General features: G+C 53.2%; 2 protein-coding genes across 8 annotated transcripts in view; both read left to right on the forward strand.

Annotated features, from left to right (window-relative positions):
• Positions 1 to 9,767, forward strand: part of TREML2 (triggering receptor expressed on myeloid cells like 2) — a 37,346-nt gene extending 27,579 nt beyond the window's left edge. For 4 of the 6 annotated variants that reach the window (XM_047103236.1, XM_047103237.1, XM_047103233.1 and 1 more), the window contains 5 exons: positions 890 to 1,210; positions 2,361 to 2,480; positions 4,825 to 5,242; positions 6,260 to 6,366; positions 6,671 to 9,767. In XM_047103236.1, coding sequence (XP_046959192.1) covers positions 890 to 1,210; positions 2,361 to 2,480; positions 4,825 to 5,242; positions 6,260 to 6,366; positions 6,671 to 6,765 — 1,061 coding nt within the window. In that variant the 3' untranslated portion in view covers positions 6,766 to 9,767. The remainder of the gene's footprint in view (positions 1 to 889; positions 1,211 to 2,360; positions 2,481 to 4,824; positions 5,243 to 6,259; positions 6,367 to 6,670) is intronic. The other 2 variants (XM_047103235.1, XM_047103238.1) reach the window with 1 other exon arrangement.
• A 91-nt stretch (positions 9,768 to 9,858) lies between these two features.
• On the forward strand, positions 9,859 to 19,830 carry LOC124529360 (CMRF35-like molecule 7). Of its 2 annotated transcripts, none has more exons than XM_047103240.1 (6): positions 9,859 to 10,592; positions 10,786 to 11,118; positions 12,779 to 12,854; positions 14,153 to 14,271; positions 15,438 to 15,544; positions 16,669 to 19,830. In XM_047103240.1, the coding sequence occupies exons 1-6, from the start codon at positions 10,532 to 10,534 to the stop codon at positions 16,915 to 16,917; spliced, it is 945 nt and encodes a 314-aa protein (XP_046959196.1). In that variant the 5' UTR covers positions 9,859 to 10,531; the 3' UTR covers positions 16,918 to 19,830. The 2 variants fall into 2 exon arrangements, with proteins under 2 accessions (XP_046959196.1, XP_046959197.1); XM_047103241.1 differs by having other exon boundaries at positions 15,438 to 15,535.
• Positions 19,831 to 23,630: the final 3,800 nt, after the last annotated feature.

Raw genomic sequence — 23,630 nt, forward strand, 5'->3', positions numbered from 1 at the left:
CTTGTTTCTAGGCCGAGACTGTAACATGCTGTAGACGAACAGTGAATTCTTTGGTTTGCACCCCACTGAGAATTGAGATGCACGTTTGGGCATTTGTAATCTATGGATTTTATGCAACTAGAACGTTTTAAAATGAAATACCATGTGAAAGGAACTAAGACAACTTGCTATTTAGAAGATAACTAAAACGAACTTCTTGGTGAATCATTTTTACTCTGAATTTTTTCAAATGCAGGACTTTCTTATCTACCTGAGTTGCTTGTGTTCTGGAATTTTATAACTTAGTGACTTCTGTTTGCGTCTGTGCACCTGTCTCGCTGTGCACCTGTGTCAGTGCCTCTGTCTCAAAGACGTGGGTCTTTCCCACAAGACCCTGCAAATGGGGTTGTTACCTTCCCATTGGGCTAGAAAATACCATGAAGAAAGGGGCTGTGTCAGTTGGAGCTCCCTGAGTGTAAGGGCTGAGTTTCTTCCATTAGTCTGGGGCTCCCTGAGGGCTTTGCCTGTGTCTCCACCATCAGACTGGGACTTCCCTGAGGGCTAGTCCTATATCTTTTGCACCATTCTAGGACTCCCCAGGGGCCCACGACTATTGTCTTCCTCCTCAGTTTGGGAACTCCCAGAGGGCAGGGATAATGTCTACTCCAATTGACTGGAAGCTCCGTGAGGGAGTGGCTTGTGTCTCCCCTCTCAGACTGGGAGCTAGCTGTTGGCCATACCCGTGCATCTCCCCTATCTGACTGGGGGAGCTCTTTCAGCGTAGGACTCTGTCTCTCCCCACAACTGTGAGTTCCAGGCAATATCCACCTCCTCTCCCTTCACCTCGACCTTCAAGAGGCCTCCTTCCCCACCTCTGGCCAGACCTCGCTCACCAGTAGTGTCTCCCCAGGTGTCCCTGCCGAGAACGTGTACACTAAAGTGCAGCACCTTGAAGGGGAGACTCTGTCTGTGCAGTGCTCCTACAAGAGCCGCAAAAGCCACGTGGAGGGCAAGGTATGGTGCAAAATCAGGAGGAAGAAGTGCGAGCCTGGATTCACCAGGGTCTGGACGCAGGGGCCACGCTACCTGCTGCAGGATGACGCGAAGGCCAAGGTAGTCAAGATCACCATGGCGGCCCTCAGGCGCCAGGACTCGGGCCGGTACTGGTGCATGCGCAACAGCTCGGGGACCCTGTACCCTCTGACGGGCTTCCTTCTGGAGGTGTCTCCAGGTGAGCCGGACCGCCAGGGCACGGGAGGGTAGAGGGTGTCCTCCCTGCCCCAGTCTCCATTCGCAGCAGATATAGTAAGAATAATAATCCATCCGTGGGCCTGGGGTGCCGCAGGGTTTTCGCAATTTTTACTGACATCTTCATGGGCGTTATTGTCCCCATTTTACCGATGAAGAAAATGAGATCTAAAAAGCCCTCTGTGGATCTCACCTTGTCCAAGGTCACAGAGCTAGCAGGTGGCAGAGACAGGATTCATACTTAGGGCGCTGTGTGCTTTGTTTTTATTCCATCTTCTGTTAAATATATATTCACTGCGTCCCTAGCTATGTGCCAGGGACTGTTCTAGGCTCTGAGGATAGAGGGGTGAGCAAAAGCAGACACAGCCCTGCCCTAGGAGAGACGACAGGCAGTCGCACATCATCAGACAAATAATTGTAGGTAACCATAAACATTCTTAAGAAAATAAAGCAGGTCCGTGTTTTATTCAGTAATTCAGTGGTGGAGGGAGCCGTTGAGGTGCTGGAGACCAGAGAGGACTCTCCTGAGCAGGTGACATCAAGCAGAGCCCAGCGTGATGAGAGCTCTTTAGCCCTGTTGAAATATGGGTCCTTCAGAGGGTATTCTAGGTGCATGTGCAAAGGCCCTGAGGTGACAAGGAGCTGGGCCTGTATAAGGCAGGCCTGTGTGGCTGGTCCATATTGAGTGTGGGGCATAGTGGCAGGAGATGAGGCTGGAGAGTCAAACAGCAGCTCTAAAGTCTCTGATGTGGAGTTTGAGTTTTATTCCAAGTAGAATAGGAAGCTATTGGAGAATTTAGAGGGGTGTGTTGTGGCTTGTCTTTAAGAGCCTAATGGCTGTTTTGTGGAGGATGGATTGTGGAAGAGGGTAAGAGATGGGCACAGAGACCCCTGTTGGGTGTTCTGGCTGAGAATGACAGTGTCTTAGAGTAGGACGTGTGGGCCCTGGAGGCGGGGAGAAGTGGAGGGGCTCAAATCTATGATGTTCAGACCTCCTGCCCCCCTCCCTGTACACTCCGGAGGCAAGACGGGATCTGCTCGTGTGGGAGGTGAGCGAAAGGGACGAATCAGGAGTGACCCTAAGGCTTTCTGTTCCATCAGCGAGGTGCATGACGGTACCATTTTTTGAGTAGGGCGAATCTGGAGAGGAGCTGGTTTGGAGGAGAAATACCAAGAGCTGTATTTTGTCCTGTTAAGTTTGAGGTGCCTCCTGGAGCCCCAAGTGGGCAGCAGATGTGCAGCCTGGAGCTCAGGTGAGAGGTCAGAGCTGGGGATATACTCGGAAGTATCTCCGTGAAGACTGTTTAAAGTCTAGGGGATTCGAGAAATCTATACAGACAGAAAGCAGATTGATGGTTGTTTAGGGCGGGGGGGGGGGAGGGGACAAAAGGAGGCGGTAGAGGAGTCACAGCTAAAGGGTGAGGAGATGATGCAAATATTCTAACACTGGCTGTGGTGGTGGTTGCGGGACTCTGAATATACTAAAGACCATTGAATTTGGTGCTGTAAATGGGCGCAGTATGTGGGATGTGACTGGTGTCACAATGAAGCTGTAAAAAAAATCAAGGGAATGTAGGGCCCCCCCGGGTGGCTCAGTCGGTTGAGCGTCCAACTTCGGCTCAGGTCATGATTTTGCAGTTCGTGAGTTCGAGCCCCACGTCGGGCTCTGTGCTGACAGCTTGGAGCCTGGAGCCTGCTTCGGATTCTGTGTCTCCCTCTCTCTCTGCCCCTTCCCCACTCATGCCCTGTCTCTCTCTGTCTCTCAAAAATGAATAAACGTTAAAAAAAAATAAAAAAAAAATCAAGGGAATATAAAAGCTCTCCCTTGAGTGTCGAAAAGGAGAGTTAGGGCCAAGCCCCGAGGTCCCCCCCACCAAATTTATACGATAGGAAACGGCGAGGAACCAGCAAGAAAATCTGAAAAAAAAGCAGCCAGTGATGATGAAATTTGTTATCCGCCCTTCCGCATTCTCCTGATCCCTCTGTATCTCCCTTTTCTGTGGGACTGAGCCGGGGCAACTACTGTCTCTGAGATGTGGAGCCAAATCTCGATCCCCCCTCTCCAGTTCTGCCTTTGCAGGGATATAAACACGGAATGGTTTCGCTTTTCTCTTTGCGCACCCCCCCCCCCCCCGTCAGATCTCACATTCCACCTCTTAAAGGCCGTTTGGGGAGATTCCGACTTTGCAGACCTTTTCGGTTATCAGGAAAACAGAAAAATCCACAGCCCGTTTAAAAACTCTAATCTTCTAGCAATATATGCCCCTCCACTCCTTCCTGAAGACCAAGCCACCTGGAGTGGGGAAGGGGGTAGCCTGCTGCCTAACTCCCTCTCCTTGGTCTCGGCAGGTAGGGAAGGTGGGGTTCTTGGCAGTCTGCTCTCCCTGCCATCCCCTGCCAACCCCCTGGTGCACCGAGGCAGGGGCGGAGGCAGGGGAGTGGTAGTGTGTCTTCACTGCCCACTGTAGGAGTTCTCTCTCCGTGTCGGATGTCACTCTTTTGTACCCAGCCCTTTGGGATCCTCTGTGAGGTGGGTGTCCAGATGCTGGCCCTCCCAAGGCACCTACGCGTGAGTTCTCTGGAGGGTCTTTGGGGGTGTCCCCACTGCTGTGTAGGGTGATGGTGGAGATCTGGCTCCAGGTCAGCCTCTTCCCCTATCCCCACTCTCACCAATGTTGCTTGTTCGGGGGTCCCTTGCCCAGAAAGATGGGCACCTTCCATGGTGGCCATTTGGCCCTTTGAAATGTGTCCGTGTGATGCACAGTCATGTCGTGTGGCAGCCCATGGCAGCCCTCTCTCTCCCCAATGTTTCTCTCCAGTTCCCTTGTTCTCTGCGGATATAGTTTCCACATTGCCCCAGATGGGACCTGGAGCCTCCTGCAACCCCCTCCTCTTCCACCACCCAAACGCCAACCTTCTCGAAAATGGGATGTAAAAGGCTGAGGTGATGGGTGAGGGTAGCAGGTGTCTCTTCGTAAGCCCCTGAGAAGGGCATCTGACTCTGCTGCTTGAGGTGTTCTGTGGAATTTGGGCCTTTAGTGCTTCCCTGTGTTTTGTTTTTTAAGTTTGTTTGCTTATTTTGAGAGAGACAGAGACTGTGCCAGTGGGGGAGGGGCAGAGAGAGAGAGAGGGAGAGAGAATTCCAAGTAGGTTCCACTTTGCCAGCGCAGAGCCCAACAGGGGGCTTGAACTCACGAATCTTTGAGATCATGACCTGAGCCGAAATCAAGAATCTGACGCCCAACTGATGCCCAGTTGCTTCCCTGTCTTCAGTCCCTGGGCCCTACTTGCCAACTATGGAGCACCTGGAAAAGTCCCTGTTCAACATCATAGTGAAGAAGTCTCTTTGGCCCACAGGAATGAGGAGGGTTGGAAGTGACTGGAGAGATGGGGGCGGGGAGGAGAGTGTCCTCTGGGCCCAGGTGGCCCGACAGGGCAGGCTAAAGAAACAGAAAGTCTCTTCCTTCTCCCTGACCAACAGCTGGTCACTCAGAAGAGCAGAGCCCTGGGTACAAGACCCAGGAGGGGAGACGGGGATCCGCTCCCATCAGCGAGACCCCCTCCTGATCTAACGTTCCTCCCTCTCTGGCCCCTTAGCCTCCGCCATCAAGAGAAGCACTCCTCTTCCACAGCTGGCCAGTATCCTCCAGAGTGGAATTGTCGTCACCGAGGGCCCAGCCCCCACCTCAGGCCCCGATGCCCCTTTCACCACCAGTGTGACAGTGCTCACACCTGGTCTCTTCACCATGACCAGACTCGTGCCCTCCGCTGCCTCAGGGCCCATCAGACTGACCTCCATGACAGGCTACAGCTTCACCAGCGCTGGCTCCTCTACCATGGGGCCCGGGAGGACCATGGGGTCCCAGACCGTGACTGTGCCCCCCAGCGATGCCGGAGCCTCCTCTGCTGGCCCAGTGTCTGTGTCTACCAGGGCTGGGCCCCCGCGTGCCAGATCACCCACCACGGGAACGTGCCGTACCAGTGGGTCTCTCATCAACAAATTATCCCCTGACAGGTACCCGGGGGTCGTGGGGCTGAATGACGTTTGACCGGATATGGCGGCCGTTCTTGGGGCCTCCACTTAGAGCCGACCTTCCCTTTCAGGAGGCCCGTCTGGCCTGCTGCTGAATGGCGGGTGGGTAGGACGCCAGAAGCTGGGAAGGAGTGGTGCCATCCATACGGGCTGGCAGTGGGAAGTGAGGGCTGAGGAGGGGTCAGCCTAAGAGTCTGTGGATGAAGAGGAGAAGGTAGGGGCAGGACAAGGATGGGCCTCGGGAGTAGGAAGTGGGAAATGGGGGATGCTTTAAATTGGGTTCCCCCGGAAGCCACCTCTGGGACCAGGAATGCTGGAAAGAGCGCAGGGAAATGAGACAGGGAGCCCGTAGAGAACCTAATCAAGCCACCACCACTGTGGGTAGCAGAGCTCAGCCCATGGGGTGGGCTCTGGGGCCCTGCGTCAGACGCCCACCTGAAGGGCAAGAGAGCTGTGGTATTAATACACCTACTCCCACTGGCCATTGGTAGAGGGCTGCCTGTCCTGGGTGGGAGAGAGGGCTCCAGTAACAAGAGAAAGTCCTCAGGCCAAAAATTATTTGAATGGAGGTGCCGAGGGCTGGTGCACACGGAGTGCTACAGGCAAGGGGTTACAGGCTGTGCCCCTCCCGCATCAGCTGCAGAGGACAGCAGAAGGAAGGGCCACCACGAGAGGCTCCCACTGTGAGGACAGCAAGACTCTCAGTCTCCTCTGTCACAAATGGGGGTCCGTTAAGAGTCCTCGTCCTCAGCAGTGAGTGGGTTTGAGGAAACAGCGGAGGAGATGCTCCCCTCCACCTGGGACCCTTCCCCTGACCCCCAAGCTCCTCACTTCCTCCTGCCACAGCTGGGTTCCCAAGGAAGAGAGGCCATCACCCCGGCCAAGGCCTGTGAGGATTTCTCCAGGTCTGGCTCCTCTCCTGCCGCACGCAGGAAGACATGGGTCTGGGAGGAGGGAGCCGGGTGCTCACCTCCTCCCCGCTCCGTCCTGTCCCCTCAGGCACCAGGATTCATATCCCATTGTGCTCCTGGGGGTGCTGACCTTCCTCCCAGTGCCTGTGATGTTGATCGTGGTCTACGGGTTCTGGAAGAAGAGACACATGGGGAGTGAGTACAGCCCACCCTCCCAGCCTCCTGAGGGCAGAGCACTGGGGCTTGACACGCTTTCCAAAGCGCCCGCCTGCACTCCATTCCCAGGCGGTGTGTCCTCACCTTTGTCGGCCAGAAGGACTGCTTGGCACCCAGGGGAGGGAGGAGGGTGGGTGAACAGGAAGGGTGCCGCATGACCCTCCTGGGGCCGACCCAGCAGAAAGTGGAGGGCAGAGCCAGAAGGAGGGATGGACTGGCCCAGGAGGGTGGGGGGAGGGGAGCACCGGAGCCCTGCCCTTCATCTCTGTCCTTGTCCTCCCAGGCTACAGGGTGTGCGACAATCCTGATAGAGCCTGGAGGGACCCACTTGGAAGCCCGGAGCCTCCGTGGAAGCCTGCTTGGTCCGAGGCCACTTAACTATGGAGTAGGAAAGCTGTTCCTGGAGGGGCCCTAGGAGGCCAGGGGAGGATTAAGATGGGGACCTGTGTGAACTAGAGCCAGACCGATGCTGGACTCAGGCCCCCCCACTCCCCCCCGCAGAACCAGAGGCTGCTCTTGGCCCGCTCAGACCCCTTGGGCTGCCAAGAACCTGAGAACGCTCAGAATGGAGGGCACCAGGCCGAAAACCGCAGGGCAAGCCACCGAGGGGATCCTGAGTCCCAGGCTCCCGCTGGGTGGCAGAGAAGCCTTGTAGAGAGCTCAGGAGCCCCTTGTATGCAGCAGAGGGGAGCAGACGGGTGGGCCGCTGCTCTCTCCCCATCCCGAACCCTGTGCCCTCAGCCGCCTTCTGCTCCCTTCAAGCTTCCCCACGTGCTTGGGGAGGAGAGAGTCTCAGAGGCAGCTGGTGTCTCAGGGGCCCCGCCCTGGAGGAGAAGAAGGAACAGTGACCAAGAGTTGGAGATCCACAGGGGTTTGGCAGCAGGGGACCCCAGAGCGGCCTAAGCCCCCCACCCTTGGGGCCCCGCGCCCTCTGATGGGCCTCTGGATGTGCCCTGCCTTGACTGCAGTGCCTGTCCCTGAAGTCCTGGGAGCCAGCCAGCAGAGGCCACCAACCCACTGCGGCCTGTCACCCATTGGCAGGCCCTCTAGGGACAGTTGTGACCAGGCCGCCCAGAGCCCCTTGGCTGCAGGACCAGCCTGTCCCCAGACGGGGGCTGTACTCAGGGCTCTTCCCCTCGGTTCCCAGCTGCAGGCCTGAGCTCTCACAGAAGGCGGAGGGCCCTCCAAAGTCCACTGCAGGGGAGGCCACGGCTCAGAAAAGGGTGGATCGCCCACCCGCCCCCAAGGACCCATTGTCCCCTGGGAAGAGAGGAGCCACGTGGGACCCAGCAAGGACAGCCTGGAGCTGAGCACAGCCTGGAGGAACGCCTGGGGCTGGAGGAGGGCAGGGAGTCTGGCCTCTGCTTCACTGGCCTCTGCTCAGACTTGGCCTCGCCTGCCGTGAAGGCTGGAGAGTATGGGCTGGATTCCTCCCTTGGACCAGGGGCCCTACTAGTCTGGAGCAACTGGAATAAGCACCTAGGGATCAATGTGGCATTTCCACTCTCCCCCTGGAGCAGGACCCTCCCAGGAGGGACAGCAGATGTCATGGTCAGGAGAGTGACACGGCCAGGGCCTTGATGGGTGGCTGGGGGGCCACTCCAGAATGGAGGTGGGGAGACAGGAAGGGACAGAAGGTAATCCTGGAGGACTGCAGGGAAGAGGCATCTCTTTCCTGCGTCCAGAAGGGGGCACTAGAGGAGGGACTCAGATTGAGGAACCCACAAGCCCGGTATCAGGACATACACACACGCGCGCACCCAGAGTGATCTCGGTCCTCTCTATCAGGAGGGTGTGCCCACGACCTTGGTGTGCAACTAGGAGGGAGTTCATTTCCCTGGGGAACACAGCTCCCCCAGACGCCCACTCCATTCAAGATCCTGCAACAGCACACTTACAGCCCCGCCTGTGGGAGAGCAGCAGAGGGCTCAGGACGGGGACTGAGGGATGCCCCCTGTCACTGTGTGACCCTGTGCAAGTAACTAACCCTATCGGACCTCATTGTCCTCTGTTGTGAAAGAGGACACTAACTCTACCTCCCAAGACTGCTTTCAAGGATCAAGTAGAGTGACAGGAACCTCTTACCACCGAGTAAATGCCTCCTGATTGCTCGTCCCCAAGCTCTTCTCCAGCTCTAGCGTATGCTTTGTCTACACTAAAGCCCTCTGGGCCCTATTTCTCTGTTGTGCCCTAAATTGAAAGGGGCTAGGGAGGGCAGAGGGACACACGGGCAGGCCTCAGGCGGTGGGTGCTGGACCTAGGCAGAGGCCTTCGGCTGTGCCCTGATGTCAGGGTAGCTGTTAGGGGACCCCCCCATCCCTGTTTGCCGAGGATGAGGGGCTCCCGGAATTGGGTGAGCCTGTACCAGGTGCCCACCCTTGGAGCCTGCTCCCACGTGAACTCCCCAGGAAGGATACAGGGTACTGGGAAAGGAATACAGAGCCCCCGCCCCGGGTCTCCAGCCCCGCTGGGGCCTGGGTGGCCTCTTTGGACCTCCAGTGCTCTGAGACATTTTCCTGAAAACCCCAGCCTTTCATTTTTCTCCTTGTCCTTACCCTTTTCCCCCTGGAGCTGCAGGAGGATCCAGATCCTCAGGAGATCCTGGGCAGGGGGTGCATGGGGGGGGGGTGGGTATCACACAGGCTGCTGCTGCTGCTGTTAGTGGCTAAGGCAACAAAGCTTCCTGAGCAATCGACTGTGATGACAGGACACGCCCGTGGAGGGCTTCCTGTCGTGACCAAGGGCCGGGACACGTAAAGAAAACCCAGCTCGGGGGGATGTCTGCTCTGCGGAACATAGAAGACACATCTGTCACCGTGGGACACACGCGCTCCCACTGGAAGTCCAGCAAGCAAGCCTCAAGTTCACGGTCCTCCCAGGTGGCTGCAAAAGGTTTCTCAGTCTGCATCAAACTGAGTCGGTGTATCGTCCTCCTTCAGGCTGATGGACTTGTTACCCCAGGGCTGGGAATAGGGAGAGCGGAAGGCCTCCTCTGCCCGCCCCTCCCCCCAGGGGGCTGCCTCAGCTGCAGAGAGAGGCCTCACCAAGGGCAGTCCCCCTCCCAGGGTGGCCCATCACCCCTGACCGGCTGTCGCAGGCTCCAAAGCCCCGGCATCTCCTTGCCACCCTGGAGAGCATCCTGTCTTCAGATCTCTGCAGGCCTGAGCTTCCTGTTGACCTGTCCTTCTCTTCCCGGCTTGGTCCCCGGGCATGTTAGGCCTCCCGTGCTAACCTCCACCTCAGAATCTGTGCCCCCACAAACCCGACCTGCCACACTGCATTTTTACAAGGTGTCCTCCTTTCTTCATTGTTTATTAACTATACACAGCCTGTGGTGATTGTTTTTCCGTGGCTCTTCTAATGACAATTATTCTTCAAAACGTGCTTGATTACTGTGGTCTTTGGACAAATGCTTGGGGAGTGATTATGGCAGGCTGGGAGCTGGGGACATGGGGTGACTGGGGTGGGGAGACTCCCCTCCAGCCTCCCCGATCCTCTTCCCCCCCACCGCCAGTTATGCTCCCCCGCTTCATTCTTTCCCACCCTTGCCAGAATATTCCCTGATTCCCTGCACCTCTTCCTGGAAATGACTCTCCCTCTCTCTTCTCCTCTGCCCCTCCAGTCCCCACACAACCCTCCAGCTCCCAGGCAGGCCTGGACAAGAAGGCTCAGACCACTGGGCACCTCCAAAGGTCCCCTAACTGGGTCACTCCCCGTCAGCCACTGCTTTACCGGGTGGGGAGGAGGTAGCTTAGGGCTGGGAGGAAGTGGTCAGCTAGAGGGGAGAAAGAAAGGAGAAATAGGTTCTGCTTTCACCAGAGTTTCTTCCTGGGCTTCCACAGCTTTCTACATCCCAACCCCAGTGTGACAAGGAGGAAGAGGCTGAGCACGAGAGAGCCACAGCAGTAGCCGCAGAGTCCCCTGGAGCCTCAGTCCAGTCTCGGGGTTGTCGCCTTTCGGGGCTCACGTGTAGCACCTGCAGCAGGAAGGTCCCCTCCTCCCAGGCCTCCTACTGCCCCGTTGGAGCACGCTTCTTCCCCCGGACCAGCGAGGGTGGCTGTGCTGAATCCCCACCCCTGTCCCCCAGCCAGAAGCTCCCTGTCCTCGGGACTTCCCTCTCCCACCCCGGCTCAAGAAAGGGCTCATGGCCGGGGGGGGCACACACCTGCTGCTCTCTGTCCTTCTGATGCTCCTGGCATCATCAGGTGATGAGGACCAAGGGAGGGAACAGGGCAAGAGGAGGGGGAGGTGGCCGGGTGAGGCAGGCCAGAAGGGGACAGGGGCGGGGTGGGGCTGTGGCCTGAGGCTGCCTCTGGGGCCCTTTCTGCGGAGGAAGGCACCTATCTCCTGGCCCCGCAGTGGCAGATGAACTGCTCCCTGACCCGAGTTTCTTTTCAGGCTCCTGGGGACAGAAGTCACTGTTGCTGCACAAACTGGAAGGGGAGACGGTCTCCGTGAAGTGCCTGTACCCGCCCTGGACAGGTTCAAACATGATGAGAGTCTGGTGCAGGGACATTTCAGCAGATACTTGTATCGTGTTAGCCTCCAACACCAGGCTCCCGAGAGTGTCCGGGGAACCTCGAAACTCTATTCAGGATTATTCCAGTTTAGGCTACTTCATCGTCACCATGACTGAGCTCAGGGTGAAGGACTCCGGATTTTATTCATGTGGATTCTACAAATCCTCAGAGATCTCTGTTCTCGGAAAATTCCGTCTGGTGGTATCTCGGGGTGAGTTCTTGCCCTTCTTCGTGTGGTCCTCAGCCTTCCTAAACCACAGGTGTTAGAGCTAGAGAAGACTCTAAAAGCATTTTCTTCTTGGCTCTCACAGCCGAAAACCAGTGCCCTTTGCCCAAGGTCACCGTGAATTAAAGGCAGAACCAGCAGAACTCAGACCTGCTGGCTCACTTGGTTCTTCCTTTCCCATCACATGTGTCTCTGAACAGTTTTGTTGCTACTGACAAGACTCGTCTGTTGATTTCTAATGACTGTAAGGCTCCCTCAGGCTTGACGAGACTGGCTGGTGACTGGGCCGCTCCTGGGCATCCCCACCCCTGACCCTAACCCCTAACCTTCTCTCAAAGGGTTGTGCTTGAGTCCCAGGAAGCCAGTTGGGTTAACAAATGGCGGACAGGCAGGAGGCAGCCAGTCAGTGAGGCAGACGTGGGGCTTCGAGGGTGAGGTTGGGAGGTGCGGCGGCCGGGGGCTCAGAAGACATGGGTCCTCACCCTGGCCCTGCCCCTTATAGTCGAGAGACCATAAGCCTCAGGTGGGGATCTTGGCGGTGCTCCCCATCTGAGGCCCCAGGTGTATTTCTTGAAAACCTCCGAGTGGTTGGGGCACCTGGGTGGCTCAGTCGGTTGAGTGTCCGACTTCGGCTCAGGTCATGATCTCATGGTTTGTGGGTTCGAGCCCCATGTCGGGCTCTGTGCTGTCGGCTCGGAGCCTGGAGCCTGCTTCAATTCTGTGTCTCCCTCTCTCTCTGCCCCTTCCCCGCTCATGATCTGTCTCTGTCTCTCAAAAATGAATAAACGTTAAAAAAAATAAAAAAAAAAACCAACCTCCGAGTGGCAAAGCCTGCCCGCCCTCCCCCCCCACACCCCCACTGAGTTTCTCTGTGATGGCCGGAGCCTGAATGGCATCTTCCCAGACCCCTGCCCTCCTTCCAAGCCTGCTCAGCCATTCCGTGAGCTGGGCACCCGGAGGTCAGCTGCTTGGCCAGTCACCGCCTAAGCCGTGGCTCACCGCCCTCCCCCATGTAGGGCAGGGGCTGTGCTCTAGAAGGGGAATCAGAAACCTTGAGACCCACTCCTGTGCTGGAGGAGCCCACAGCGCCCTCCCACGCCAGGAAGGCAGATACATAGGTAAAGGGTTAGGAGGGTGGGTGGTGGGCGGCATAATGGAAGCATGTTGGGTGGCGGCCCAGTGGAAGGGAGAGACCAGGTTGGTGGAGAAAGCAGTGGTATGGATTCTCCTGGAGGACTCCCCAGAGGAGGTGATACCGCCTGGGCCTTACTGAAGGAGCAGGACCCCCAGACAAAAGTGGGGGCAGGTGGGAGGGAAGCATTATGGGTGGAGAGTACATGATATGTTCAAAGAACACAGAAAAGACTGTGGAATATAGCCAAGTGATAGTGTGGTCCTAATCTAAAGCCACTTGCACGGTGGCACTTCACTGTGAGGAAAACCCAAGAGAAATGGGTTCTGCTTTCACCAGAGTTTCTTCCTGGGCTTCCACAGCTTTCTACATCCACATCACTCAGAGTAACACCCCCACTTGGCCCAGAGCCCTGTGTGGGCCCATCCTCCCCAGGGCCACGGGCTAGAAGTGGGGAGCCTGCAATGCGGAGCAAACACATGGGAGTGCTCCTCTCGTGGTCGTGTCTTTCAGCTACAACCACGCCCACCACCACGAGCACCAGGAGCACCACAGCCTGGACCTCCGCCGCCAGCCCTGTCACCGACAGGTACTGTCACCTGCCTCCCGGTCCTCTCTGTCCTCCACTTCCTCCCCCCCCCATGGCCGACTGTGTGAAATGCCTCCAGCTACCACATGCCCATAGACACCTGGCTCTCAGGGGGGCAGAACGCTTCAGGTCACTTGCTTCAGGCCTCTTGGAGCCTCAGTTTTGTCATCTGCAAAATGGGGCCAGTGGACATTCTCACCTTACAGCAGGGTTGCTTACCTTGGGCAAGGCTGACATTTGTTGCGAGGGGTGTCCCGGGCGGCAGTGTCCCTGGCCTCTGCCCATGGGACAGCAACAGCACAAACCTCCCTGAGACCACCCAGGTGTGGCAACCAAACCAAAATGTCTCCGGACACTGCCAAGTTTGCCTCGGGGCAGAACCACCGTTTTACGGAGTTGCCGTGAGGATTAAGTGGGATTGTGTCTGGCCCAGCGCCAGGCATGTGCCCAGAGCTTCTTCCTTGGCCTCTCCCCTCTTCCAGCCACAGGCGTCCGGGGGAAGGGGGCACTCTGTCGTTACTACAACCCGTGGCCTGATTTTTTCTCTACCCCTGCCTGATGGGTTCTAGGCCCCGACCCCCCGGGACTGACCTGATAGCCGCTCTTATTCCAGACTCCATCCTCCCTGCCGTCTCTCCACCCACCATCACTGCTATGGGAACCCGGGGCTCTCACAACCATGGTTCCTTGCTTCAAGGCAGTATGTCCAGAAACCAGGTGGAGCTGGTCATGGAGCTGAGAGGTGTCCCTAAAGTGGCTGCCTCCGGGGCTTAGGGCTTCAACGCTTGCCACCCTGGGGAGCCTGCTGTGGTGTGACAAAGCCTGTCTTTGTGTTCTGCCTTTGACTTAAGACAGGCCCTATCCAGATGTGTTTATCATGTGGCAGAACTGTGGGTCACAGGAAACCAGTGTTCTCTGAGAGTTGAGCGCCTCTCACAGGCAGGCTGAGGTGACAGAGCCGGGACCAAGAATAGTTTAGGGGAACAGGTTGGAAGGGTGAGTGCAGACCCTGCAACAGGGGCCCGGGGGCAAGTCAGGGGACAGCAGCCAGAAAAGGGAAAAGGAGCAAAGACAGCAGGCATTGGTACCATTCCCCTTTCACAGAGGAGGAAACATAGCCCAGACGTGGCTAGGCGTGCATGGCTTATGGGGCAGAGTCCTTGACCATGGGGCTGCCTCCTGGCCAGCTCAGCGGGAGGGGCTGTCATGACCACCAAATGTGTGGGGAGAGGGATGGCTTCCCCACAGAAGGTTGGCTCCCACTTTCCTCACCCTGCTGGCTGTTTCTTATTCCCAAGCTCTGAAAGCAATTGGCGTCTCATCATTCCCACCTCGACGGTGGCCGTCCTGCTGCTGCTGGTGCTCATGGTCCTCATGATCCTGTACTTCAAGAAAGCCCGAGGAAGTGCCGGGAAAGGTAAAGCCCAGAGCTGGCTCAGAGCAGACCACTGAGGGCGTGGCTATGATGTCCTCGTGCCCGCGAGCCGTGAGGACCGGGCTTATTGTGCCCATTCTATCTATCACCAAGGAAATTGAGGCCCGCAAGACAAGGTGGCCAGGATCCCCTGGGTGCTCTTGCTTTGCAGAACAGCAAGCAGGATCATTCTCTTCAGAGGCTCAAGGTCAGCTTCCTCTAAGCCTAATTTGCCTAAAGTTGGGCATTCTGCTATCATTTTGGGATCGTATAATTTGCCATATTTTTATAGGTAAGGATTTACTTTTTTTATTTTTTTAAAAAGCTCTGTTTCTGTTGAGAGAGGGAAAGTGCAAGCAGGGGAAGGGGCAGAGAGACAGAGGGAGACAGAATCTGCACTGACAGTGTGAAGCCTGACACAGGGCTCAGTCCCACAAACCGTGAGATTAAGACTTGAGCGGACTCACGGACTGTGAGATCATGACCTGAGCTGAAGTTGGACGCTTAACCGACTGAGCCACCCAGGTGCCCCAGATTGTAAAATTTTCTATCCGTACTTTTCAAACTGTGCAAAGCCAATTTAGTGGGTCACAATACTATTTCCATAAAACAAAATAAAAAGGTAAAATGTCACAGTGGTTTGTACACTTTGGAAGGACAAATATTTTTTCATTGGACTTTTAGGGGTGTGGGGGGGGGCGCACGTATGTGTAGGAGTGTGAGTGTGTGAGTGTGTGTATTCGTATGTGCCGGAATAAGATAAAATATTTCTCATTGTGGCTCCTGGCCCAAAAATTTGAAAGACGTTATAGATAACTTCCCCAGCAAATAGATTATACTTAAATTGATGTTTCAGTTTGGAACTTTCAGTGACTTGAGTTGATTAAGCTTACCAGTTTTATGCAAATGAGCCACAGGCCCCCAGCTTGATTTGCTCCTTATCACTAACCTCTGCTCTCTGGACACTCCTCTGCACTGGCCGGGGCCTGCGACCCTACTGTGACCTCCCTGCAACATCCTGGGCAGGGTGGGATTTCCGGGCCGGGGCCCCAGCCCCTCCCCTGCCAGGGTCCCGTCTGCCCAGAGGGGGCCTCCATCACCTCTGCCTTCTCAGGAGACTGGAGCCTAGGGAGCGGTCCCTGCCCCAAACTGGACTCTTTTCTTCACAGGTGAGGACAAACTCCACGTCTATGACAACATTTCAGTCCAGAGGGAAAAGACCACTGAACACCGGAAAGACTCCTCGTCAGGGCAGAGGCGATCTCAGGTTTCCTGGGTATCTTTGTTGTCAGTGTTACTGTCTTTTTTAGCTCCCCAGCTTGTGTTTACTTGTAGTTTCTGTTCAGTCTGGGCCTGGAATCACGTGTGACTCCTCATGTTGCCTCATCTGCACGTACCCATTGCCCCATATTTCCCAATTCAAACCTCTTCAAGAGAGAGAAGTTGACTGCTTCAGCTTTTGACCTTCACCCCCACAGGAGACAGCTATTAATGGGGGTCCATCCCATGGGTCCAGAGCCAGCCTATGGCGTGGCTTCCATCAGTCCAGTCGGCTAGGGGGAAGAGGGCCTCACGGCACAAGCATGGCTCCCTAAGTGCTCTCTCTTCGGGAGCTGAGGGCCGAGCTGTTGCCCTTGGGTAGGCATGTCTTGTCTAAAGATCTGAGACTCTTAAAACCACAGAATCGCAGGATTGGGAGGATCTAAAGCCATCTGGTTCAACCCTTTGTAATGCTGGAATCAACTCTACAAATGGCACCCCTACCAAGTGCTGTTCTAGCTCAGCACTACTCAAACTTGAGTATGCATAAAAGTCACCTGGAAAACGTGTTCAAACAGAATTTCTTGGGCCCCTCCCCCAGAGACCGATTTAATAGATCTTGGGTGGAACCTGAGATTTTAACAAGCTGCCAGGCAATGCCGGTCCATGGATCATACCCAACATAGCCTTCCTTAGCCTATTCTTTTTTTTTTTTTTTTTTAATTTTTTTTTTCAACGTTTATTTATTTTTGGGACAGAGAGAGAGAGACAGAGCATGAACGGGGGAGGGCCAGAGAGAGAGGGAGACACAGAATGGGAAACAGGCTCCAGGCTCTGAGCCATCAGCCCAGAGCCCGACGCGGGGCTCGAACTCACGGACCGCGAGATCGTGACCTGGCTGAAGTCGGACGCTTAACCGACTGCGCCACCCAGGCGTCCCTCCCTTAGCCTATTCTTAAACATCGTCAGTGATGGCAACTCTGCTGGCTTCAGCTATTCCCAGAGGCTCTGCAAGGTCCATACTCTGTCCCACACCTTATCCCTGTCTCTGTTCTCCACCCAGCTCTGGGCAGCCTGGGGGCCACTGACCATTCCCAGCTATGATCTGTACAATGAACATCTATCTGCTTTGATTCCCAGGGCTCCCATCAACAGATGGGCTCTGACGAGGACTCTGGGGCCATTTGCTATGCTTCACTTACCCACCTGAACAACTTTGACCTTGAGGACTCCATCTATGTCAACACCCACCCCAACCTGAGGCCCACGCCTGACCCCCTTCTGACTGTGGAATATGCCAGCATCTCTGGAAGCAGACCCCAGCCCTCCAACTTGACTGCCCTGGAGGGGGAAACTCAGGAGCTGAAGGCAGACTTCACTGGGCAGTGAGCACTTAACAAGTACCTGTGAGGCGTGGGGTTGCCCTACCAGTGATACGGGGACTTTGGTGGGACAAAGATGGTCCCAAACCAGCAAAAGGTCATCCCTTCCTACAAAGGAGGTGAGGAAGGGGGAGGAGAAGAAAGTCCTTATCACTCCAGAGGAGAGAAGCTTTGAGTCTAAAGGCTGTGCTGGGCAGGCTCTGGGGCCCATAGAAGGGGTTTCTAGACACCTGCCTGCTCCCCTCCCCAGGGTCTAGGAGGAGGGCTATTAGAGCAAAGTCCAATTACATAGGGTCTGGATCCCAGTGCCTCTGAGTGACCCAATGTTCGCCCCACTCTGTGACCCTCACTTCCTTCCTGACCAGGGGCTGTGAAACCCTGACACACTGTGCAAGTTCCTCTTTGGTGACTCTCCTCATGAACCCCCCCCCCCTCCACCCCCAACTACCTCTCAGGGCTGCTAAGCCAGGCTGGAAAGTTCTTTTCCTCCACCAGAGCTCCTTCCTGACCTCCTGATTTTGATTCTCACAAATGACCCTGCCAGTATGTGGGCAGTGTCCTCCACTCAAGAGTCCCTCCTAACACTTGGCCTTGCTGGGCAGGGGTGGGAGGCATGAGAGCTTCCTTCCTTATAGTGGCCCCTGCAGCCACTGTAGGGAACTGACCTGGGCTCCCTCCCCTTCCATGGAAACCATCAACTACCTTGCTAGCTTCATCTCCAACAGAGCAGGCTGAGGGCCACCTCCTGCTTTGCCCACGTACACTTCCACAGGGCTCTTATGGAGACATGGGCCCTCTTTTATTCTGCACCTCCAAGGAGTGACTCTGGATTGTGGGAATTCTAGGCCATGGGGGCAGAGGGTGCTGTCCTACCATGTCATGGGAAAGATTTCTTGAATTGCAGATTCATTACTTCTCAAGGGTGACATTTAAAGATCATCAAATCCAACTGCCAGTGGGAGGCCAGATCCCTTCTGCAAAATTCCAGTGAGTCATACAGTGTCTGTCCCAATCTCTTGGAGGACAGGGGATTCACCGCTTATTGGTCAGTGTGAATGGTTTTGTCAGACAAGAACTTGTTTTCCATCAGTCACAGTGAGACATCAGCTTTGCCTCCAGGATGGGACCTGAGAGTGTGGTTGCTTCAGGGCCAGGAAGGGAGAGGGGTTGGAGAGGAAAAGGGTGGGTGGTCTGAGGTCTGGCAGGCTCGGGTGTGATGATGAGGTCTTCTTCAGGGAGGAATTCAAAGTAATTCCTTGTCACCTGTGACATCCCAGGTTCTCAGTGTTGAGGATGCGGTTCTGTCCTGAGTCTGTGGCTGTTGGGGACATCTGGGAACAACCCCAAGTTGAAAGAGGTGGAGAACAGGATGTTCTGAGCATCACCTTGGCTCCTCAGGTCTCTTCCCTGCCCTTCCAGTGCTCCAGATTTGACTACCAGAGGCTGGGCACCTGCTATATCCTGACCTCTCACCCTACCCGGCCTTGCTCTGAGAGGGCCATCAGCACTGACCTACGGCCTCATTAGACCTCTGGTCCTCTGTTGTGCTAGGCTCCTGACAGTTCCTCTTGGTCTATATTTTAGTCTACATAACCACTGGGGGAGCCCATCTTCACCATGGTCTTCTCGACTCGGGTTTCCTGGCTATAACACCACGAGCCATCCCAGGGGTCAGGTTCCTCCCGCCACTGTCCAAAGCCAAAGGATTTACTCAGACTAGAACCCCTGGAGTTATAGGCATTACATGGTATTTATAGGGGCCTGCTGACCTCCAGCCACTGCTCAGGGGCAGTGATTAAGTCTAGTAAGCCAACAATTATGGAGTGTTTCTTATAGCCACATTCCTCTACATACCTTAATGGCTTAAACAACCTCATAAGGTAAGTGCTTTCCCTTCATTTTAAAGATGGGGAAATTGAGACGCAGACAGTTCAGTAATTTCCCAAAGTCTTATAGCTAATAAATGGTGGATCCTAGACCTGAAATTTTAGCCACAGTGCTTTTGGGTCCCTGTTCCCATTGCATGTACGCATGCACGCATGCACGCACATGCACAGTGGGTAGACGTATGACAAAATAGTAACACCAAGCAATCATGGCAAGAGCTGAAGAATGCTAACGGTGCTAGGAGAGGATGGGAAGCATGACCTTTTCTGATAGAACTCCAGGAGCCAAGAGGGGATAGTAGGGCTGTGGCTGATGTAGCTGGGGAGTTTGAGGAGAGGGATTCTTGATTAACCAGTGTCCCCAGATAAAAAGGCCTGGGTCCCTCCTGCCCACAGTGCCCCAGGGAGGGGACCACCCCTTCTGCCACCCAAGGCTCAGGCCCCACAGGAGAGAGATGCTCTTCGACCTTTGGGACACTAGCAGGCTTTAGGCACCATCCTCGGAGGGCCTGCCACCCACTGCCAGTTAGACCCTCCCTTCACCTTGCCCCCCACTATGCTCTTTATGCATGCCCACAGTATGTCAATGTTTTGTTCATCGACTTGTCTGTTTTCTGTTTTGGTCAGTGTTTCAAGCCACTAAGGTTTGGGATAGTTTGTTACCAATAAACAATAAATAATCAAACTGAAGAACCAAGACAAAGTTGAAGAACAAATGGAAAAGGAGATGGTCTTACCTGACCGGAAACCAAGACTTAGTGTGATGTTCTCACAACCACAGTGTGATCCTAGACTAGAAAATCGACCAGGGCAACAGAATTGGGGGGTGAGAAGTGGGAACCTGATTTTCTGCCAAAGCAGGCATATGAAACAGGGGCAGAGGAGAGGAATATGCCATGGTCTGGGAGCAACCATCTATCCATATGGGGAAAATAGAAAATTAGATTCCCGCCTATGTTTTACACAAGAATGAATTCCAGGTGGGTTACAAATCTCCATGTCAATAGCTGAGCAATAAAATGTTTAGACAAAAATGTAAGCGTTTTCATGACTTCAGGGTACAGGAATATTTCTTGAGCAAGACATCAAAAGCTCAAACCATAAAGGGGAAATGTGGTGTTTGACTATATTAAAATGAAAAACTCGAGTACAAAAAGAAGACACCAAAAAGAAAGTGGGAGGAGAAGCCGCCGACAGGGAAATGGAATTTGCAATGCATATAACTGATAAAAGATTAGCAGCCAGGATTTATAAATTAGTAAAAGGACACACCATTTTTAGTGGACAAATTATAGGTGAGAAGAAAATCACACCCAAGAAAATGAAAAACATAAATAATGGTTAACTTCATGAGCAATCAAATAAATTCAAATCTCAACTAAAAACATTTCTACCCAGTATATTGGTTGGGGACTTCAAATATGTCTGTAATGCTTCATATGTAGATACAGAAATATAGGAACAGATATAGGTATAGATTTAGATATAGATATAGATACAGATATAGACATAGATATATAGATACATACCTCATATTTTTTAATTCTGAGAGTTCATGATAATAGTCACAGTCAAAAATCTAGTTCTGTGAATGAATTTAGGCACCCCAAATGGCATTTTCTCTGTAACAATAAAACCACCAGGCAGGTGCTGTTATCAGGTTCCTATTACATCAGGAGGTTATGCAACATAGAACAATAGAAAAAAATGTAAGCATGGCAGGATATGTAAATTTTGGTGCTAAGTAAGTCTACTGTAAATTTTTTTTGATGTTTATTTTTGAGAGAGAGAGACAGAGTGTGAGCGGGGGGAGGGGCAGACACAGAATCAGAAGCAGGCTCCAGGCTCTGAGCTGTCAGCACAGAGCCCCACATGGGGCTCGAACTCACGAACCGCGAGATCATGACCTGAGCTGAAGTGGGATGCTTAACTGAGCCACCCAGGTGCCTCAGTGAAATAAGTTCTTAATGTAAATTCTAAATCCCAGCACAGCTTCCCAAAGGTCAGAAACTTGGCTGGCCTTCTTTTTCTTAACCACTACTATCTCTTCTGCCTGACCTTCTTTCTCCCTGGAATCTTTACAGATTTCTCAAAACAAGCCCCTTCTCCCACCCACTGCGGCGGTCATGCATGTAACAAATCCACAAGCTAGATTTGGTGAGGGTCCTTTCAAGGAACTTCATTCAAGGAACTCCAGGCTAACACCAACAAAAAGTCATCACAACAATCTGAAGCTTTACTCTGTCCTTCAAGGAAATTCACGAGTCCTTACTTACCTTGCTGTCAATGGCTGGCATCTACAGGCTGGCTCACCTCCAAACCCTCAGCCAATCTCTCCTCAACCTAGTTTTCCTGGCCCTCCCCCTGCTGGTCATTAGTGTCTTCACTGAAGGAATATGTCTCCTCAGCCAAAGACTCAGAAGTCAAGAAGCCGAGCCTGAGCCGGAGGAAAGAATGGATCCTCCAAATCTCTCTGGTCCTTGCTGTTTTAGGTCTTGTCTTCCAGGCTGAGATATTTGAGTTCGTGGGGAGGGTCTGGCCATGTGGGGTGGAAGGGTGACTAATGGCGGGTTCTGCTACATGACCTGGAACGCAGAAGGAGTGGATCGCAACCCGAAGCTTCCTGCAGCTGTAGAAGTGTTGAGATTCACCTCCCAATGCACCACAAAACATTAGCGTTTTAAGAGACATTAATAAGTGTCATGTGAAAATAACCCATGCTAGGAACATATTTTCTTCAAACATTTTAACGTAAGGAAAACGAAGTTGCGCTTATCACAATTTGTAAAAGTTGGCTCTTAGAAACTCTTTTAATATCCATTAACGGGAGGTTGATTAAGAAGTTATGCTACATTCATACCAAGGAATATTCTGTAGACATCTGTTGATATGGAGAGATATTCCAGATAGATTAAGTGAAAATGCCACCAAATAATATGTCTAGCATGAACTCCTTTGTGTTTGTGTCTCTGTGTGACCATAGCAAAAAGGCTAGATGAACAAACACTAAAATATCAGTAGAAATTATCTCCAGGGAGTGGTATTAGAGTGGAGGAAAATTCCACTCAGTAGGATTAGGCGGACTGGCTCTGGAGCCAGATTGCTCGGATCTAAACCTAACTTCCACCTGTATGAGCTGTGTGGCCTCAGGAAAGTTATTTAACTTCTCTGGATGTTGGTTACCTGGAACAATAATATTACCTACCTCACAGGTAATGGCGAAACACATTTAAGGTGTTTAGAACAATGCCCCGCACATAGTAAGCACTCAATACATTCTTGTCGGTTTTTTCTTCTTTTTTTCTATTCTTTAGTTTTTGTTTTGAGAGAGAGAGAGAGAGAGAGAGAGAGAGAGAGAGAGACTGAAAGTGGGGGAGAGGAGCAGAGGAAGAGGGAGAGAATCCCACGCAGGCTCCATGCTGTCAGCACAGAGCCCCATGCCAGGCTTGAACTCACGAACCGTGAGATCATGACCTGAGCTGAAATCAAGATCAGACTCTTAACCAACTGAGCCACCCAGGTGCCCCAACTCATGTATTTTAAGTGCGGAATTATGGACAACTTTTACCTTTTTAAAGTTAATTTTTATATTTTTCATATAAAAATTAATTGACTACAGTTTTCAAAAGATTTTTAAAACGCTAAGCACATTTTATATAGTTTTATGATAGAAATAAGCTCCCTCTGAATCTGCGTGCTACATGACTGTGGCAGGTGATCCTGGGGCAAATTGCCTGTGGCTTGTGGGTACGATGTTTCAACTGCACAAGGAGTATTTACCAAGGAATCATGGACATCACCGATGTATTTAACAACCCTATTTAATAAGCGTTTTATCTTGCTGTGATTTCAGTACTAGGTCTTTAAAAATTACCTGATTTTTCTAAATTGTGATTTTAGGGGCGCCTGGGTGGTGCAGTCGGTTAGGCGTCCGACTTCAGCCAGGTCACGATCTCGCGGTCCGTGAGTTCGAGCCCCGCGTCGGGCTCTGGGCTGATGGCTCAGAGCCTGGAGCCTGTTTCCGATTCTGTGTCTCCCTCTCTCTCTGCCCCTCCCCCGTTCATGCTCTGTCTCTCTCTGTCCCAAAAATAAATAAGCGTTGAAAAAAAAATTTTTAAATTGTGATTTTAAAAATTCTGCTTAAAAGTTGTTTTGAAAATTATCAAATTTTGCAGCAACGAATTTATCTTTAGGACTGTCATTGCTTTCTACTCTAATCCAGGCATAAATGTAACTCTGGCGCTCCTGCGGATTGTCTGAAAATTTAGAATACTTTTAGAAGGGTTTTGTGGTCAGATACTGTTAGGAAGGGCTGGTCTAGATGCACATTGGTCTCAGGATTTACTTCCTTGTTGATCCCAGACTGCCCAACGTGCTCCGGGTGTAGAGGGAAGGACTTGTGGACTGACTCAGTCCGGGGCATTACAAGGACACAGCACCACTAGGTGGGGTCCACTCAGTGCTGGGGGTGGGAATCCGCCCCACTCGGGAGGAACTGTTTTCTTTCTTTTAAGAAAGGCTGCAATTCTTGGGGCGCCTGGGTGGCTCAGTCGGTTAAGCGTCTGACTTGGGTTCGGGTCATGGTCTCACGGTTCGTGAGTTCGAGCCCCACGTCAGGCTGTGTGCTGACAGCTCAGAGCCTGGAGCCTGTTTCGGATCCTGTGTCTCCCCCTCTGTCTCTGCCCCTCCCTGGCTCTCACTGTGTGTGTGTCTCTCTCAAAAATTAATAAACATTAAAAAAAATCTAAAGAAAGGCTGCAATTCTCTAATAATTCTCTTTTATTTTTAAGGCATTTTGTTTCTGGCCATGGCAAGACCCATCTTCAGTTGGCAG

The sequence above is a fragment of the Lynx rufus genome, unplaced genomic scaffold (assembly GCF_022079265.1).
Source record: "Lynx rufus isolate CCGP_SWC_20201006 ecotype Redwood Valley unplaced genomic scaffold, mLynRuf1.p SCAF_6, whole genome shotgun sequence".
In the NCBI taxonomy this organism is placed as follows: Eukaryota; Metazoa; Chordata; class Mammalia; order Carnivora; family Felidae; genus Lynx; species Lynx rufus.